The following is a 19,498-nucleotide window of genomic DNA, read 5'->3' on the forward strand; positions in this document are numbered from 1 at the left end:
CTGAGATGAGCCAGAGGCAGCAAGAAGTGAGTGACCAGCCTGCTGGAATGTGATGCTCAAAGCTCAGCTCTCCAACCAGTTTCTCAGGAAGGAATAATATCACATGTTTAGTCAAAAGTAGTTTACTAAGGAATTCTACTTTTAAGGTGTTGGAGATAAAAAGATGAGTGGTACCTGAGCCCTGACCCCAAATGGAGTCTAGGAAGCATGCACAGGCACATGTGCAATGAAGCCTGCTGGCCTGAGAGCAGTTAGTAGAGGTAAGGGAAGGGGCTTCTCAGAGGATGCCTCCCAGGCCAGCAGGTAACTGCTCTGAGGCACTTTCATATATATCACAACCACTATTTTTCATCCCAGCAACCCAATGAAAACTTCTCTCACTTCCAGAGTCTCAGGCCAAATGCACTCATCAAGTGGCCTTCCCTGACCACCCATCTGCAGCAGCCTTTACTAGGCACTCACTCTGATAGTAGCTGACTCTTTACTGGCTCCCCCATCACTAAGTCCCCAGCACCAATTTGGCTGGCTAAATGAATATCCAGTGCAACTCTTCTTCAACAGGTGAGGCTTCTGTGTCTTGCAGAGGTGAGCATCTACCCAAATGGTGAAGTTCCGGTCCTGTGCTCTTGGCCCAGCATGGACCCCAGACACCTGTCACACTTTCATCTATGGCCTCCCCAGTGGCTCTGAGCCCCCACCCACGGAGCCTGTTAGCTCCTGTCTCCCATGGAGCTCTGCATCACAGCTGACCCCTGACCATCTTTTGCAAACCCAGCTCAACCCAGCTCAGTGGGGCAGACCCTACCCCACAGCACTGCAACCCACACCTTCTGTAGCCTCAGGACGTTCTGGATGAAGAAGCGATAGGCATTGTACCAAGGTAGCAGCACATCCTTCAGGACATCTCGAACACCCTCCTCCTTAAAGCGGAGGTTTTCTGCTCTCACCACAGGGGAGTTAATCAGGTATAATCTGGAAGAGGAGAAAAATTACATGGAAAAGGGACGTAGACAGTAAACCAAATATTACTGACATGTTGACAGGGCAATACCCAAATCAGCCCTTTTTCTACAAAAGTGAGGAATTATAAATACGCTTCTAACAGTCAATTTAAAACCGACAAAATTCTTATTTTGTGTAAGAGACCTAGCAAATTATAAAGGGGAGACCAAAAGTGCCACACCAAAATATGGCACTGAACTAACCTAGAAGCATGCCCTGGGCTGGTCCCAGCACAGGCCTCAGGCAGTATGGCAACACTAAGAGGAAGAAGCCAGGCCCTCTTTACAGGGCATATGTGCAGGCATCAGGGATTCACAAGGAACAGCCACATGTGCTCTGCCAGCACAGAGGGACTCAGGGGGCAGAGACCAGGGATGCTGTTAAACATCTTACAGGACAGCCTTCAGCACAAAGAATTAAGAGGCCCAAGTTGTCAGCTACGCCAAGGTGAGTCTAACAGATAACTGGGGGCTGCAGGACACCCCACTAACTGCTCCTGGGCGACATGGCAACCGTGAACGTGCTTGCCCACAGCCCCTGGGTGTGGGTCTCTGTGTTCGTAACAGGAGGATGCTGAATAAGATCTCTGTGGTGCCTTTTAACCTGAGCACTCAACGTTTATGACTATGACTATTTCAAGCAGTATCTCACATTTCTCTAAAAACTTTTCAGTATTTTTATTTGCTCTAGCATAAATTGTACCTCATATGGCTATTTGAGGAGTAAGTGTAAAATTGAAATAAATGATATAAGAGAATTCTAATATCAATAAGACAGGGAACCTACAGAAGGAATGAGGCAAAGGCTCCAGCAACTAGCCTGGGAGTACTTGTGCTGCTTAATAAAATCCAACACAGAGCCTCTTCTTCTAAAAGACCTATAGATATAGAAACATCTTTACTATTTAGAAAACCACCTTGGGGATTTAAAGTCAACACCATACCAATGTAATTCTCCATGTAACAGACGTGCATTTTTTTAAAAAAGCTAATTATAAACCAAATTAATAGAATGATTAATATCACTGAAAACATGATTAACAGAATGTAAGATGCTTAATAAGAAATGACAAATACACACAAGGCAGAACACTGGTTTGTACCTGAGGGCATCAGCACCATATTTATGAATGACTGACAGTGGATCTGGATAATTCTTTTTGCGTTTGCTCATTTTTTGGCCATCACTTGAAACACAGAAGGGAAACACCAATTAAATAAGTCAACATCACAGTTTATATGTGGTTACAGATTATCTACAAATTGGAATACTACAAAGTGCAAATGGGACACAAGCTCCTACTAAGGCACAACAATAGGTTGTTTTGTTAATGTCTGTTTAAGCTTCTTTTTGAATACTGCAGCGAGTCAATGGAGAAGTTTTGGGATAAATGGCAGCAGGAAGATGCCAGAGTGTAACAGTGAAAAAACACAGCCTTGGCATTTATCCCAGAGAAACGAAAACTTATAGTCACACAAAACCTTTATTTTTGAAAGTTCACAGCTTTATTCATAGTCAGCAAACACTGGAAACAACCTCAATGTCTTTCAGCAGGTGAAAGGTCAAACTGTGGGTCACCATAGAACACTGCTCAGCAATGAGAAAGAACTATGGATCCATAAAACCACCTGAGGTATCTCCAGGGAATTACAGTAAGCAAAAAAAGCCAATCACAAAAGGTTACATATGATATGAATCCATTTATATAACATACTTGAAATGACAAAATTACAGAGATGGGGAATAGATTAATGGTTGCCAGGGGATGGGGATTAGGATTGAAGGCTGAGGTGGGAGGGGTGTGAAGGGGTGGGGTGGGTATGGTTATAAAAGGGCAACAGAGGCATCCTGTGATGTTGAAACAGGCCAAGTATCTTGACTGTGCTGGTGGATACAGGAACCTATATATGAGATAATACTGCATGCAATAGCAAATGAGTAAAACTGGGGAAATTTGAATAAGACTGGTGATTCAATCAACATCCTGATTATGACAATGTGCTACAGTTTCAAAAACGTGACCATTGGGGGAACCAGGCAAAGCACACGAGGGGTCTCTATTAATTTTTACAACTATAATTCTGTAAGATTTTCAATTAAAAAAAAAAAAAAGTACAGACTATAGAGCCAGACTGCCTGGGTATAGAACTAGAATTTCACACTCTTTTGCTGTATGACCTTAATTTTTCTGCACTTCAAATTCCTCAAATGTCAAAATGGACAAAGAAAGGACCCATTTCAAATAGTTCTGGGGATAAATGAGTGAAGACGTGTAAATGCTCAAAACAGAGCCTGGTACAGTGCCAGGTGTCATCCCCCGCCTTGAACAGCACATGAAGCAAGGTATCTAGGTATAAAAATTTCATTTTCTTCTTTTTATTTGTTTTTACTTTTAATGACTAGAGGCAGTAGAAGCAAAGGAAAAAATAAGACTCCTCTATAATAAGCCTCTAAAACCAACAGCTTCCTCATATATTAAAAACAGGATGACAAAAATCTATACTAAAGGACCAGTGTACAGATTTAATAAGAGCTATAAGCAAAAGTACTTTATAAAATTCTAAATGACAAATGTTATTTTATCACTAGTAGTATCATGGGACACATGTCCTCCCCTCTGTCCTCCTCCATTAGGCTTAGCTCTTAATGCAGTCCTTCTCCTAAGACATAGGAACACGTAGAGACAGAATGTTACAGGTTGAGAAGAGCACAAGACAGGAGTTGGATGAAAAGGGAGAGCAGGAAGAAGTATAAAGGCAGAAGGAAGGAAGAGAATAGGAACAGAGCTGGGGCATTCCTAAATTCCTCTATTCACAAAGAATGGTTAGATCCAACCAGAACATGCTGTAAGAATAAAGGAGATCAGGAACTGCAACTCATTATTACACAAGGGAGTGCACCTGCCTTGCCAGGACGAGTCCATTTACAATCACATTTTTGAATGGCGGCCGTCCAAAGAGAGCTGTGGCCAGCACCAACAGGGTGTAAAACCTGGAAAAAAACCCACAAACAAAGAGTTCAATAAAATAAGAAAAGGAATTCAAGCATAGGAAAAAAAACTGTGTTTACTTATTGGACTGAATTTCTATTTTAGGTAAGTTACACTTCTTGATAATCACAAAGCAATGGTTCTTGATCCTGGATACATCAGAATCATCTGGGGAGTGCTGAAAAATTAGGCACAGGACCCACTGCAGACCAGTCATATTAAAGCTTCTCACTAGAAAAAATAAAATGAACTTTATTTAAAGCAAATAAAGCCCTGGAGTGAGGTACTGACCCCCTGCTGGGGACAGTACTATCACCTTCCTTGGGGAGCTAGTTGAGGACAGCCACAAGGCAGAGCAGGGCAGCACTGGTGGCCTCTCAGGACCTCCCAGAAATGCCAGGCTGGAAATCCAGAGATGTGTTGCCTTTAGCACAAGGTCATATGGGACAGTCTGATGACAAAAGATGAAAAAAGCACTCTCATCCAAAAGTTAAAAGCTAGTCTATATGAACATAGAAAATGTTTTTATTCTATCAGATATCATGCATGTTTATATGCTAGCTAGCTAGTTCCCTAAAAGAACTCTATCACATCCATGTAAGCTGTCCCAGTAAGTAATGCACTTGTGTCATCTCTGACCTGATTTTGCATCCCAAGAACATCACCAGACACAACTAATGAGGACGGAAATCAGACAGGTCAGGAGGACCCTGGTTCTTATGAGAGGCAGCCCATACCTGACAGAAGGCGAGGGAGGCAATGTGCACATGGGGACCCACGTGAAGGCTTTCAACAGTTGCCAGACATGGCAACTCCTCAGAGAAACAACTTATTGGTGAGTCATCTGGCCCTCCCTAAGAACAGGAGTTTGTATATGGTAGCTGTTTCTATAGAAAAATGGATTGGAAGCTGAAAACATTAAGAACATTAAGGCTGGAATTCCATCAGTTTGTGATGACTACAAGTTGTAAAGACAGAAAATGATACCAACATTCTCTAAACACTCCTGCAGAAACATTACTAATGAAAGTATAATTAGAACCTGGGTCAGCCAAGCTCATGCATGAAGAGAAGGTAATTCATCTTTTCCTAATTAAGAGAATGAGGGTACTGCTTTGGGTAAGGCATCAGATAAAACCAATGCCAAAGTCCTCCCCACCATGCTTTTTTTTTCTTTTTTAAAATTTTAAACCTGGATTTTTTAGAATGTTATGAGGCTAGCCTTAAGATCTTAGTACATTTTCAACTAACCCTCCAATTTGTAGCACCCACTCCAGTATCTTGTATGAAATACCCACTAAACACTTGTGTAAATAATTTGAAGTAAACAAACTAAGGACACATTAATTGTTTTGTATCACTTAATCTTTCCATACACCAAAATCTCTGTATTTCAAAATGTCAAAGAAACAATTCAAACTCTAAAACTACAGCCCTAATATAGTGTGAGATTCCTGCTCAAAAGACACTTTTATGGTATGTTTAGTGGTGAGGGGCAGAGGGCAGGAGCAGAGCCTGTCTTGTTTGACACAATCTCCCCAGCACCCAGCTGATCAATGTTAAATGCTCAGTAAAATACCTGTTAAATCAAAGCAATAAAACACTTTAAAGAGGGACCTTCCCTGGTGGCACAGTGGTTAAGAATCCGCTTGCCAAGGCTGGGGACACAGGTTCGATCCCTGGCCCCAGGAAGATCTCACATGCTGCAGAGCAACTAAGCCCGTGTGTCACAACTACTGAAGCCTGCGTGCCCAGAGCCCATGCTCCGCAAGAAGAGAAGCCACCGCAATGAGAAGCCCGCACACCGCAACGAATAGTCCCCGCTCGCCACAACTAGAGAAAGACCACATGCAGCATAAAGACCCAATGCAGCCAAAAATAAATAAATAAATAAATAAATATAAAAACGCTTTAAAGAACAAGAAACATACCATCCTCTGGTTTGGTCAATGCCTTCAGCAATGAAATCTGCAGGAAATGCATCCTCAAACTCCCTCTTGTTTTCAAATGGATAATGAATTTGAGCATAGGGCATGCTGCCACTCTCGAACCAACAGTCAAACACTTCAGAGATGCGATGCAACAATCCCTTCCCACAGCGTGAAGGAATGGTCAGATGGTCAATGCTAGTAAACAAAGAAGTAGCCACTTCTATTAATTTTAAGCAAAACAGAAATTACAGTTTAATTGCCAAGAGGAAACACAATGCCCTCACAGCTCTTTCATATGCATCTGCAAACAGAAATATCGGCAGTTCTCACAGGCTTTCAGAGAGCACCATCAGGGCTCCATCTGGAAGGTTATATACCAAAGTCTCCTGACATCTAACTCAAGGACAAGAGGCCACCTTTCCTTAATATGACATGAATCATCAACAACAAAGTAATTCAGCAAACTAGTGTTTGATTTCTACATGTAGCTCTGTGATCTGATACAGAGACCATGTCTTAACAGGCTACCTAGCCCGATACTGAACTGAAGTGAATTAAACATTCAGAAACTGACCTCTCTCTGTGGAGATCTGAGATCTTTGCTCCTGACAGTTCTTCCAGTTCTGCCATTGACCCAACACACACCACCTGTCAAAACAAAGTTAAAAGACCTCAGAGCCAAAGATCAAACAGAGTTAATTTATGTAACATTCATGTTTAGGTTTAGAAACCTTTGATCTTCATGAGTTATCATCAAGGTGGCTTACCTCATGAAAGACTATAGGTCACTGTCTGAATTGGTGAGCAGACTTCACTTCTTTGCTACCTATCCCTATATCAGAGGGATTCCCTACAAGGAGAGAATTTCACAGCCATCATCTCAACGAGTATTTCTTGAGGGTCTACTATGTCCAAATCTCTGCCGAAAATAACCAGCATAAGTGAAATGCCTAGACTGTTACTCTAAGGCATCTTAGTTTGTTCCTGGCACTTGAACTTGGCTCTTTAATCTGAAATCTTCTCAAGTCAAAGCTGGAACTAATTTATTGTGCATGAACTGGACCAAATAGTCAGATTGCAAGACATTAGGATTATACTCGTGTAAGGAGGCTGGGAGATGGGCCCAGCAGGGGCATTCAGAACAGGGTGAGTCATCTAACAGGGGCCGTGTAGCTAGGCTGCACCAGCAGGAGCTGCTGTGGGTTCACACCCAGAAGTCATCTGCTACCTACTGAATACCCACAGCCTCTTTCTCTGCCCTTCCTGCTCAGTCCTGAAAAGTCCTCTGATTCAGCTACTTCACTGTTGCCTTTCAGGTCCCTACTGGAGATTTACTGAGGTCCCTGGGCTGCTGCTGCTGCTCATGACTGTTCTAATGCTGTCAGCATTGGACAGAGGGAATACATCTATATACCTATGTATGTATTTATTTAGACACACACACACACACACACACACACACACACACACACATTTGATTTTAAATTAAAGGTCTGCAATGCTTTGGTAATTTTTTTCAGTTGTCCTTTTTTATCACTATAAGGCTGTTTTAATATGCTGTGACTTAGTGCAGGGGGTGGAGTCTCTGTTCTGTTCATCAGAAACTCAAAAGGAGAAAAAGAGTTCTGAGCAAACAAGATAAACAATGTGAGGAGTTTCTCGAGAAAAATACAAATTATATTTTTCACTTTTACACAGAGGGAAATTTAAAACTATATTTAATTAAAGTAAAAATAAATTAAAATCTTAAAAACATATTCTTATTTATGTCATAATTCTAGGAAGGAACAAAGAAAAAAAAACTGATGCAATAAGGAAGGGGCAAAGAAAAAAAGAAACCATATTCTTTTACCCCATACTGAGATGCATGAATGAAGTGCTTTAGCAAAAATCAACACAAGTAAACACTGCCCTGCCTCACCTCCTCGAAGTCATTGCTGACCCACAGTGGGATAGGAGTGCCCCAGTATCTGTTTCTGGAAATTGCCCAGTCACGTGCATCTTTCAGCCAATTTCCAAATCGCTTTTCTCGCACAAACTCTGGGACCCTGCAATAAACAGATCAGATAACCAATCATATAAAAACATTAGTAAGTAAATTTGTAAATTAGATCTGCATAAGCCTTTATGAACCTAACATTCTGGAAATGCTGAGCTCACTCCTAGGAGAATGTCTTCCAAATGGACATCACGAGAAGACCCACAGAGGCTGTTTCTGCTATGAATCCATCCCAGGAAGATGCTCTGTAATATGAAACCCCACAGCACACAAGCTTCCCAGTCCTGCTCTCCAACTGCAGGACTGCCGCAATCCTTTAACCAATCACCATGACGACAGCTAGCCTGATCTTACTTAGATCTAGTCTTCAGGTCATCCATACAATAGCGCTTTTACTGAAACTCATTAGCAAGGGCTCTTAATCACCTACAAAGTAAGAGTCTGAATAGGTGGGGGTTTTGTGTAGCTGGTGGGAAGCTGCCTCTCCAGGCTCACCTGCAGTCCCCCTGCCACTGCACTTTAGGCTCTAGCAATAAGGCAAGTTCCTTAGAATGCAGCTTCTTACCTCACTGCCTCTGTCCATGCCATCCCTCCACTTCGATAACCTTCACCCCGCCACCCTCCTTCCCTCAGCCACTCCCCTACCCAAGGCTCTTATAGCTTCTGACTGGTAAATGACTCCTTATTCTTTAAGGTTCAGCTTTGTAGGAAACGCTGCCAAGCTCAAGGCTGAGTTAGGGCACACCTAGGCTCCAAAACATTCTGTCCTCTCAGGTGCTGCAGTTACCATCCTAGGACAGTTTACAGGCCTGCACACCTCCCGCCACCACCCCCAATGAGGCAGCCATATGAATATCCTATACTCAGCACTCCACTAGGAAACTAAAGAGCTTCTTATGTATAAAAATGAAAAAACATTTTGCTCTTGAGAAATTCAGTTTGCTAAGAAATATAGGAAGCTATAGTTTTCTTTTACTGCCCTGAGATTCTTCCCATTCTTCCAAAATCAAATGCACTATTTCTTACTTCCCCAGAGAACACAACTTAAAGTCAAGTCGGATTCTTGGGGAAAATAAGAAATAGTGATTACCCTCAAAACTCTCAGGGAAAAACATTCTTCTGGAATACACAGATTTAGTTTTGTATCATTTTTGCACCTACAGGTTGAAGTACAGTAGTCCCCCCTTATCTGTGGTTTCATTTTACATGGTTTCAGTTACCCACAGTCAACCGTGGCCCAAAAATATTAAAAGGAAAATTCCAGGAGTAAAAAGTTCTTAAGTTTTAAACTGCACACTTTTCTGGGTGGCATGATGAAGTGTTGCGCCCTTGCACTCCGTCCTGCCTGGGAACTGAACTATCCCTTTGTCTAGTGTATCCAGGCTGTATATGTTACCCGCTCATTAGTTACTTAGCAGCCATCTCGGCTACCACGTCAGCTGTTGATTATCTCAGTGCCTGTGTTCAAATAACCCTTTTTACTTAAAAATTGGCCCCAAAGGGCAAAAGCAGTGATGCTGGCAATTTGGATATTCTCTTACCGTGCTTAATTTATAAATTAAACTTCATCATAGGTATGTAGGTATAGGAAAAACACAGTATATACAGTATAGGGTTTGGTACTATCTGCGTTTTCAGGCATCCACTGGAGGTCTTGGAACATACCCCCTATGGAAAAATGGAGGAACTACCGTAACACCTCTCTGCAGTTTAGATATTAGCTGAGGAGAGAAAGGCTTCTGTACCTGCAGTGTTTATCCATGAAACCAGTGTACACAAGATATCGCCATATTTTAGGAACTCAACAACTGTCAAAAATAGTAAGTGTAAATGGCTTTTGTAGGTATATCCAAAAATAAATGTATATCCTGAAAATGACTATTATTTAAAGCTAATGGACTCTGAGAGTACAGCCAGTTTTCCAAAGTCATTCCATTCTTTAAATCAAATAAATGGCAACTTCTCATTTCCATTGGGTTTAAAAAAGAAAAATGTTCCCCTATATGTCCTGTCATAAGAGGGCTGTTTCTTCTGTTATATAATATTATCTAAATTATTTTGTGTTCCTGAATAAACAGAAAAATAGCTATTATTACAATATACAATAAAAGATGGCTTTTAAAATTACTATAACTTGAGGGAAGTATAAACCAGTACTAACTACATGACAAAGGACATTATGAAGACACACATCTTATTGCTCACCAGTAACATAGGTCATTGTTCCTCAGCAGCTGGTCTACCATATGCTCCACCCGAACGAACCAGCTAGGCACTGCTTTGTAAATGAGGGGAGTGTCTGACCTGCGGAAGCAAAAATGCAGAACGTGGCTGGGCAGACTGAGGTATGCAGGGGCAAAGGGTAAGACTGACCTTTAGTTTCTTACTGATATCACCACCAACTATTAGGCCTTCTACTGATATTTATTTCTATTGCAAATACTAATGTCTATGTCATCTCCCTCTATCTTTCACAAGAGGGTGAAAGCTAATAAGAGAACAAGAAAAAATATAGTTCTGCTTGTGTGACAGTTGACTAAGAAATGATGTCAACCTCAGCAAAGAGGAAACATGGGAACAAAACGTGATGCCATTGAACATTCCATTTTCACCCACATCTTTATAGTATGATGTTATATTAAAACTTGCATCAAAGGGACTTCCCTGATGGCATAGTGGGTAAGAATCCACCTGCCAATGCAGGGGACACGGGTTCAATCCCTGGTCCTGGAAGATCCCACATGCCGCAGAGTAACTAAGCCCGTGCGCCACAACTACTGAGCCTGTGCTCTAGAACCCATGAGCCACAACTACTGAGCCCACACACCACAACTACTGAAGCCTGCATGCCTAGAGCCCATGCTCCGCAACGAGAGAAGCCACCACAATGAGAAGCCCATGCACAGCAACAAAGACCCAATGCAGCCAACAAAAAAAAATTGCACATTATATTTCTCACTAAATTCCATTAGAAAATTTTAGAGATATATCTCATCCTAGAGAACTGTGATCCCAACACAATACATATTGGTATATGCCTATGTTTCTTACACCTAAGTAATGAAATAACTATATATATGAATTCATAAAATTCTCCTTAAAACAAGAATGAAGTTTTCAAACACTAACTCTAAAGGATACAAATGAGATGGGAACCATGAATTGATGGAATGGGCACACATATCAAATGTATCCACAAAGCTGAACCTCGAGCTACATTTCATCTCACCTCCAGCAGAAAGGGTAGCTGTGGGTGAAGGTGCTGGCAACAAGAAGTCGACCTTGTTCCTTTAGGGTCCTGATGATATTTTTGTCAGCATCCTTTAAAAAAAATTTAAAATCTAGCCATTAAAATATCCTACAATACTTAGTAATACAATATAATTAAGTATATTACTAAACTTTGTTATTTTGATACCTTTACTATGAATAAAAGGCACAAATAACAAATGTACTATAAAAATACTTGGTCCACATTTCAGCCACTGGGTAACTTTAAGTACTTTTAAAGTACGTTCCAGACCACTTAAGGTAGTGAAGTTTTCAATCAGCAATGATTACCCCAAGGTCACAAAGCTGTTTCCGGAGTCACAAACCAGAGCCCACTTTTTCTGATTCCTACCTTTGAAATTACAGCATGCTTCCTCTGAAGATACTAGACCCTTGGAATGCAGCTGATAATACGTCTATTTTTTCTGATTTTATGTGCTCAAACAAAACAAAACAAAATCTACTTCCTCGGGAAAAAAATCCCACATATGGAAGCTATTTAACAAAAAACTGATTAATGAAAGAAGTACGATGAAACTGACACCTTTCTAAGCCATAAAGATACAGACCTTCACATACTGTCCTGCAAAATCTGTCACTTCCCCTGTGAAACAGCCTGAAGCATCCACAGGGCAAATAGGGACAGAGTCTTTCTGAATGATGTTGAAATCCATACAGACCCGATAGTCATCCTGGGGAAAAGGAGAAAGGTAGAAGGGAAGAATAAAACAGTTAAGAGTGGGTGTGGCAAGAGAGGAGCATATGAGGCAATAGATTTATAGGAGAATTTTTCAGTATTCTGACATATAAATGTATCCAACTTTCATTATCCTCTCAACTGAAGTTAACTCAAGGATCATTCAGAGAATCCAGAGCCCTATAGCAGGGTTAGGGGATTAGATCAGTCTTCCCAGCCATTACTCACAAACCCCTAATATAGCTGAGTATCCACTAAGTAAGAAGAAAGATGCCACATATGAATACATTAGAACAAAATCAAATTTGATTTATAACAGCAGCATGTATATACATACATGTATGCACAAAGCAGGAGAACATACACGTGTAGGGCATGAACTGTTTAGTACTGCACAATGCCTGATGTGCATATGTATCTGCATCCTGTCAAGGAGTGCCTGAAAGGATGGCAACAGTGATCTAAATCCAAATTATTCATTTTACGGGAATTCCCTGGTGGTCCAGTGGTTAGAACTTGGCGCTTTCACTGCCAGGGCCTGGGATCAATCCCTTGTCGGTGAACTAAGATCCCGCGAGCCGCGTGGTGTGGCGTGCATAAATAAATTTAAAAAAATAATAAAACAAACAAACAAACAAACAAAAAAACCCCGAACTATTCACTTTACAAATAAGTAATATGGGCCCCAGGCAGGCTGGGTACACCACAATGCTTCAGGAATACATTTTGAGCAATGTTAACAATAATCAGGGCAAACACATAAAGTGCTATATCAAACAGTGCTCTGAACATCTGACTACATTACATTAGCTCATTTAACCTTTACAACGATCCTGTGAGGAAGGCAGATAGATGTACTAGGTTTTCATCATGTGTTCCCCTCAGACAAACCAGCAAGTATCTCCATTTTACGGATGAAGAAGCTGAGGCACAAAGAAATAACTCAGCTGCAAAGTGGCAATGCTCACATTCAGAACCAAACAGCCTGGCTCTAGAGTCCAAGGTCTTTACCTCCGTGCTATGCTGTTTGAATCTAAAATTAAAGGGACTGTCTTGGACTAAATAGTGAAACCATACCCTGGTTTGACGCCAAGATAAACTGGAAAGCCAGTATGGCTCCACCTGGGCCTATGTTCAACTCCCGCTATGCTGAGAGGCTGCCTAGTGTGATGCGACATGTGCGTGTGGCACACGACAGCCAAAGGCAATGACAGCCTGGCCATGAAGGAAGACCCTGAAAAAAAAACACTAAGCAACACAGACAGGACAAGCCCCAAAGTCCAGCAATTTGAACCATTTAGTATAGCGCAAACAGCCCTACTCAATTTGACTAGCTAAGAGCAGCATTCCTGAGTGGAGCCAGAATAACAGGTGACGTTCAACATGGTCATGTAGAAGTGCATAGACTCTGTGGAGAGATCACATAGCACATTGTCTGGCAAAGCCGCAACATGGAAGATCTCTTGGAAAACGTCTACCAAGTGGGGTTAAAGGCTGAAATTTAAAGATCTGATCTTCTACAACATTAACCTGCCTGGCATTCAGGACAGATACATACCAAGAAGTTACCTTTTCATTATTTATTATCAGTGGAACAATGACACCAGTTGACCCTAAAATTACAATGAATAGCTGAAATCTGACTAGTTCCTAAAACTCAATAAATAGTATTATCAAGAATGCTTACTTTCCATCTAATTTGAATACTGACCAGGTATTAGGTGATATTAAGCAACTGTTAATTTTATTGGGTATAATGGCATGGTGGCTATGTTAAAAATAAAAGTCCTTATCAGTCAGAGATGCATACAGAAGTATTTGTAAATGAAAGATATGATGTTGAGGATTTGCTACAAAACCCTCCAGCCAAAATAAAAAAGGTGTTGGGGAAGGGGACAGGGAATGAGACAGATATAACAGAAATTCCAAATTAATAATTAAAGCAGCTGGATAATGTGAACATAAGGAATTATTATATTTTCTTTACTTCTGTGTATGTTTGAAGACTTCCATAATAAAAATCCCTGCAGATTAAGTATGAAAAAAAAAAAAAAAAAAGACCAACGGAGACAGACTAGCTTCACTGCCTCTCTCACTGACAAAATGATCAAGCCAAGAGGAATTTGTAGGTCCCCAGTGGGTGCTACACCCCAAGCAGTGACTGTACACACTCTTACAATGGTCAGGCACTGTGCTAAACGCTCTATATGGATGATTCCATTTAATCCTTGTAGTTACCCAGACGGGCAGGTACTATCATTCCATGTCACAGAGGAGGAAAAGGAAGTCCAGACAGGCTAAGTAACTTACCCAGGGATGGCCTGTTAGTGGCAGAGCTCTGACCTAAGGTGAGGTCTGGTTCTAAATGTGTGCCCTTAATCCCTATGCTCTTGTTTTATTCATATACAAATTACATTAAAAAGATTACATTTTTTGAAAAATTACTCTGGGCAAAACTTAAAATTAACCGCACTGCACAGCTTTGAGGAAAGAGGTCAAATTCTCCCTTCTGATCATATAGTATTTATTTAGTCAAGAACACAGCAAAGGTGATGGAACCTTTCAGCGTTTTGATGGTTGTGGTGACTGTATGACTCTATGCCCTTGTCAAAACTCCCAGAACTGCATATCATAAATGGCAAAGCGTATAGCAAGTAAATAGTGAATGAATGAAAACATAGCATGCCTTTTAGAAAGACTAAATGCCCAGCAACACTCAGGATTTAGCACACCATTTTCAAAAATCAGCTCAGGGTGAAGGAATTACAGATGCAAGTTTTATAAGGTATCTCTGGGGGCAGTGAGCCTGAAACGAGGTTAACTCCACAGTGTGAACAACAGTGAGAAACATCTCTCTTCTCTCTCCCTGTCACACACACACACACACACACACACACACACACACACACACACACACGACTCAGTGGCCACTGACGTTTACTTCTCATAAATGCATTTGCAAGACATATACTACTCACAGCACCAAAGTAAGGAGCTTGGTGTACAACCCCAGTGCCTTCTTCCTCCTTCACATAGTTGTCAACAAGCACAGTAAAAGCACCATTCTCTTTACACTGGAAAAGAAAGGTTATCAGGCTTAAAGAATAAAACAATACCATACCATAATATTAATTTAATAACAGTTTTTGGTAAGAGCCTGAAAAATCTTTTAACATGCAAAATTATTTTCAGAAATAGAAAAGACAGAATAATTCAGATTGGGAAGAAACATGCTAATTCAATACATTGTTTCCATGAGTAACAGTTCATCACTTATAAATGAAATAATTATTTGAAGACTTGCAGAGAAAAATTTCTAACTTTCTTCGCCACAAAACTGTGCTTTTTCATCAGTTCTTCCAACCTCACCCCTGCCCTAGAATGCAGTTTATTGTGAAAATGTCTCAGACGATGTGCTTCCTTAACGATTCGCTTCCTGGTATATTTTCAATCACTGCATATGCTTTGCTGCTCCTTTTCCTTTCAGTCCAGATCAGGTTATTCAGTAATAAAAGGCAAACCTTGGAAGAATCGGGATGGGAGCTGAGTTACAAGTTCTAGTTACAGGTATTCCACCTACTGTAACACTGAAGGGAAATGTTTTCAGTTTGATTTTCTTTGTAACAACAATAAAGTCAGGTTCATACACATAACACTACAGACCTACTTCTTCTACCTTCATCTCTTAATATTTCTTTTCACATACCCTTTGTTTCAGCCAAACTGACCCTTTGCTTTCTTACCTCTCTGCCTTTGCAAAAAGTACTTTCAGAAATTATTTTCACATTTAATCCTATAATCCTGTGAAAAATCCTATAATCCTGCATCAGCAGTCTCATGTTTTAAAAATACTCTGGTTGTATTTGAATTTCACAGATGAACAAACTCTGAACAAAGATGAAATGGTTTGCCCAAATCATAACAACTAGTAATGACCTGAAAGAAGGTCTTCTGGTTCCAAACGCAATTTTATTTTCAACTATATCACAACTCTTTAATTCTTTGGCATTCACTTAAAACTAAACTTGAAAAATAACTATGAATTTTTAATTGCTATAATCCAAGTCACCTGGAAATATTTTTGGTGTGGTATGATAGGTGCTAAAAGGTATGTCTTCAATAGTTTAAACATGGAGAGATAATATGTGGGTTCTCAGATGTAAGAATAGGGAATACAAAGGTATCTTACTGTTTCTAACTGTAGAGGGTTTCTAACAAAGAAACCCTGCATTGCATTCCTATCTCTCAAAGTCCAGTTTTAGATCCTTCCCCTGCCAAGGCTGAACTGGGTCAGCATTCACACAGAGAGCTATAGTGCTGTCCTTCACAGACAGCATCTACTCTCATAGCTCCCACTTAATATTTCAGAACATGTGTATTTTAGGTATACACCAGATGATTTTTGTCTTCAAAGAATTTGCAGCATCTTTCTAAAACTCACCAAACGTTCCAGAAATTTCAGGAAGCTAAATGAATGGATAGTTGTTCTTAAATAACTGAGGTCAGTATGAACTGAGTGCATATTCCAGACAGACTTCTGATTTAACCTAAAGTTCCTATCTATTGCGTCCATGTGCATTTTCTGAGAGGGTTAAACTTTCCTTAGGTTCTCAAAGGGATCTAGTGTAAGAGGTTTTAAGACAAATAAAAACAAATACAAGAAAAAACAAAACATGTTATGATATAGAAGAGAAGAATGCAGGAATGATATTTTTCAGAGGGAGAAACCAAAGAAGCATTTCAAAAAATACTTTTTTTTCAGATGGCACCTGAGTTTAGCCTTGAAGAGTGTCAAGCTGATATGACATTAAAGAAAGGTGAGGGTTTTTTTAAAAAGAGGAGGAAGACAATAAAAACAAAGGCAAAGGCAGGGAGGGGGGAAAAGAAAGGGTCAGTGTGATGGAAGCAAAGGATATGTTTAAATCAACATTAGGGAATGTGGTTAGAGAGTAGGACTGCCTTGTGTCAAGTGGAGAATACCCAGTGAGGAATGTGCTGGCAAATGACTGCAGGCTCACAGGGAGGGACCAGACCAGGTAAAGTGTTTGGAAATCCATCAGCAGCAACATGGAATGAGGAGGAATGCCATTAGTTAGGAGATAAGAAACGTGGGAAAACACTGAGGTGCACAAAAGTGTAGAGGCAGATGTGACGTTGTGGACAGAGCCCAAATGGCAGAGATCACCTGCATCAGCCAAACTCTATCCCTACACTGAATCAGAACGGAGGTAAGCAAATATTTTATCCTGGGCTATGGTGTAAGGTTTTGCTGGCTAATGCTACGTCCAACTGAATATAATTTCCACATAATGTGTAAAACCAGGTCTGAGAGCGTTGCTCATTATTTCACTCCAAGACCTATAAATAAGAACCAATAGGAAATTCCTGCTGACTTTATTCTTTTGTTGTTGGTGGTGGGGTTTACAGCTACAGCTGTGGATTCTGTTGCCAGAAAATGGAAAACCACATAAAATAGCTTTGTGATTCTTATAAGAACTAAGTTACTAAATGTCTGAGCTTAAAGCACCCACCTCATCAATTCCTTGAAATGAACTCTGTTTACTTTTACACACACAGTTTTGTAAAAGCACTATCTGAGCACTATCTTAAATTTGTAAAAACAAACTCAAAAAACAAAAAACACCTCAATGACTTTCCTGGGTGATGTGCAGACTATAAACAATACAAATATACACACATTAAATCTTATCAATGTAACTGATTCCTTATGTAATTTGAGAAAAGTATTTAAAAATTCCTATAGGATTTTAATTACTAAAACAAGAAGGCAATACAAACAGAATTTAATTTTTGTAATACTAAAACAGATTTTTGGATTTAGGCATACTTGTATGAACAATATAACAATAAGAAAATATAAATACCACTCCAGTTATCAAATACATGGGTTGTGGAGAGCTCCTGTGGTAGAAGTCTCTAAGCTCACCTTTATAAAATAGTCAAACAGGGGTCTGTATTTCTTGCCTTTGAGATAGGCACCAGGAAATCTAGAAAAAAGAGAAAGGCAAACTCACAATTAAAATCATCAAAGAAATGAGGCTGCAGCCACATCAAGTTACCATTCCCTTCTGGTTTCCCTGTTCCTAAATCATTAGTGCTGGAACGTGTGACCTGAATGTACTTGGTATTAGTACTTAAAACTAAACCTGAATAATATAGCTTTTGGGCAATAAGGTATCTCACTTTTTAAAGCTAAAGACACACACATGCACGTGCACACACACACACGTACAAATCAATGATTTGTATATTCACCTTTCAAGGATCTCATAGTCACTCTCCAATTTATAGAGGGCTGATAGTCTGGCTTCCATTAAAATGTATAATTTTCCTCTGACAGCATCTATGAGAGCAAGGGAAAAAGTGGACTTCAATGATATTCAAGCTTTGGCTTACGCTAAAGACACGCATCTGCATATTTTTCCCTCCAGGGGCTCCTATATCACCTGCATCCAATGCGCTCAGCACTGACAGAGGAATACCACAAAGAACGCTAGGGCACACGTGCTTTCCAAATACGAAAAAGACAAAAACATCAAATGCTGTTAAGGCAGCTCATCAGTTGTTGTTAACTATACCTCTATTCATTTTAAGTAAATTAATCTTTATTTTCTCCTACCAAAAGTAATATATATGAGTGTTTAAAATCCGTAACAATAGCAAACCAAGAAGATCACAAAGTAAAAGTTTCCCATAATCTCAAACTCCCCACCCCACCCCGCCCCCCGCCTCGACACAGTGTCTATTCCTCCAGGTGTTTTTCTATGTATATATTAACATACATATTATGTAAACATGTAACTTAATAATTATGGGATATAACTCAATACAGTTTTGTAATTTGTTTTCACATAATACGTTGTGAACATTTTCTCATATGTTAGCACATACAGATTTTCTCATTCTTTTAAATAGCTCTATAGTATTCCATCTTATGGAGGTACAAGTTATTTTTAACATACCAATTCATGCTAGACAATTAAACTGTTTTCAAATTGCTACTGCTATGAACACTGGGATAACGAATATCCTTATACATGTCTTTGTACCCATACTGGAAACATTTCTGGAGGATACTATCCTAGGAAGAGAAAAGCTGAAACAAATGCATAAACATTTAAAATTTAATAGATACTAACAAATTGCCTTACAAAAATTTAGGTTAATTTAAACGTCCACATGTAAAGTACGACATACCCAAGAATATACTAAAGCTATACCCAAGAATATACTAAGGCTCTAAGAAAAATGAGCATCTATGGATCATTGTGAAGGCCTTTGCAATTCACTGAAAAACTACCACAAATAATGTTGCCACCCACCAGTTCTGACCTCACAGGAATTTCATTATAAGTGGAGTCTATATTTTCTGAAAAAAACACAGAACACATGGTCCAAGAAGTAAAAGAGTTGTATGCAGGCAGATGAATGACATGATTGAAATCTCAGCCAGATGGCCTTTAAGGCTGTCAGGCTCACTATGGAATGACCATGACCCACAGGCAACACAGGAAACTTATAACAGACAGAAATGCACTTGCAGGGAGAAGCAGCAGTAGACACCAGAGCCAGGCTCTATATGGAAACAG

At 40.0% G+C, this 19,498-nt stretch overlaps 1 protein-coding gene across 4 annotated transcripts in view; it reads right to left on the reverse strand.

Moving 5' to 3' along the window:
* IARS1 (isoleucyl-tRNA synthetase 1) overlaps nt 1–19,498 on the reverse strand; it is an 80,489-nt gene that overhangs the window by 36,532 nt on the left and 24,459 nt on the right. For all 4 annotated transcript variants that reach the window (XM_036854976.1, XM_036854978.1, XM_036854980.1 and 1 more), the window contains exons 8-19: nt 18,165–18,252; nt 17,836–17,896; nt 14,867–14,962; nt 11,761–11,883; nt 11,151–11,242; nt 10,127–10,225; nt 7,844–7,970; nt 6,497–6,570; nt 5,923–6,117; nt 3,907–3,993; nt 2,105–2,188; nt 828–972 (exon numbers count right to left, since the gene is read on the reverse strand). In XM_036854976.1, the coding sequence (XP_036710871.1) occupies nt 828–972; nt 2,105–2,188; nt 3,907–3,993; nt 5,923–6,117; nt 6,497–6,570; nt 7,844–7,970; nt 10,127–10,225; nt 11,151–11,242; nt 11,761–11,883; nt 14,867–14,962; nt 17,836–17,896; nt 18,165–18,252 (1,271 nt within the window). The remainder of the gene's footprint in view (nt 1–827; nt 973–2,104; nt 2,189–3,906; nt 3,994–5,922; nt 6,118–6,496; nt 6,571–7,843; nt 7,971–10,126; nt 10,226–11,150; nt 11,243–11,760; nt 11,884–14,866; nt 14,963–17,835; nt 17,897–18,164; nt 18,253–19,498) is intronic.

This window comes from Balaenoptera musculus, chromosome 6 (assembly GCF_009873245.2).
Source record: "Balaenoptera musculus isolate JJ_BM4_2016_0621 chromosome 6, mBalMus1.pri.v3, whole genome shotgun sequence".
In the NCBI taxonomy this organism is placed as follows: domain Eukaryota; kingdom Metazoa; phylum Chordata; class Mammalia; order Artiodactyla; family Balaenopteridae; genus Balaenoptera; species Balaenoptera musculus.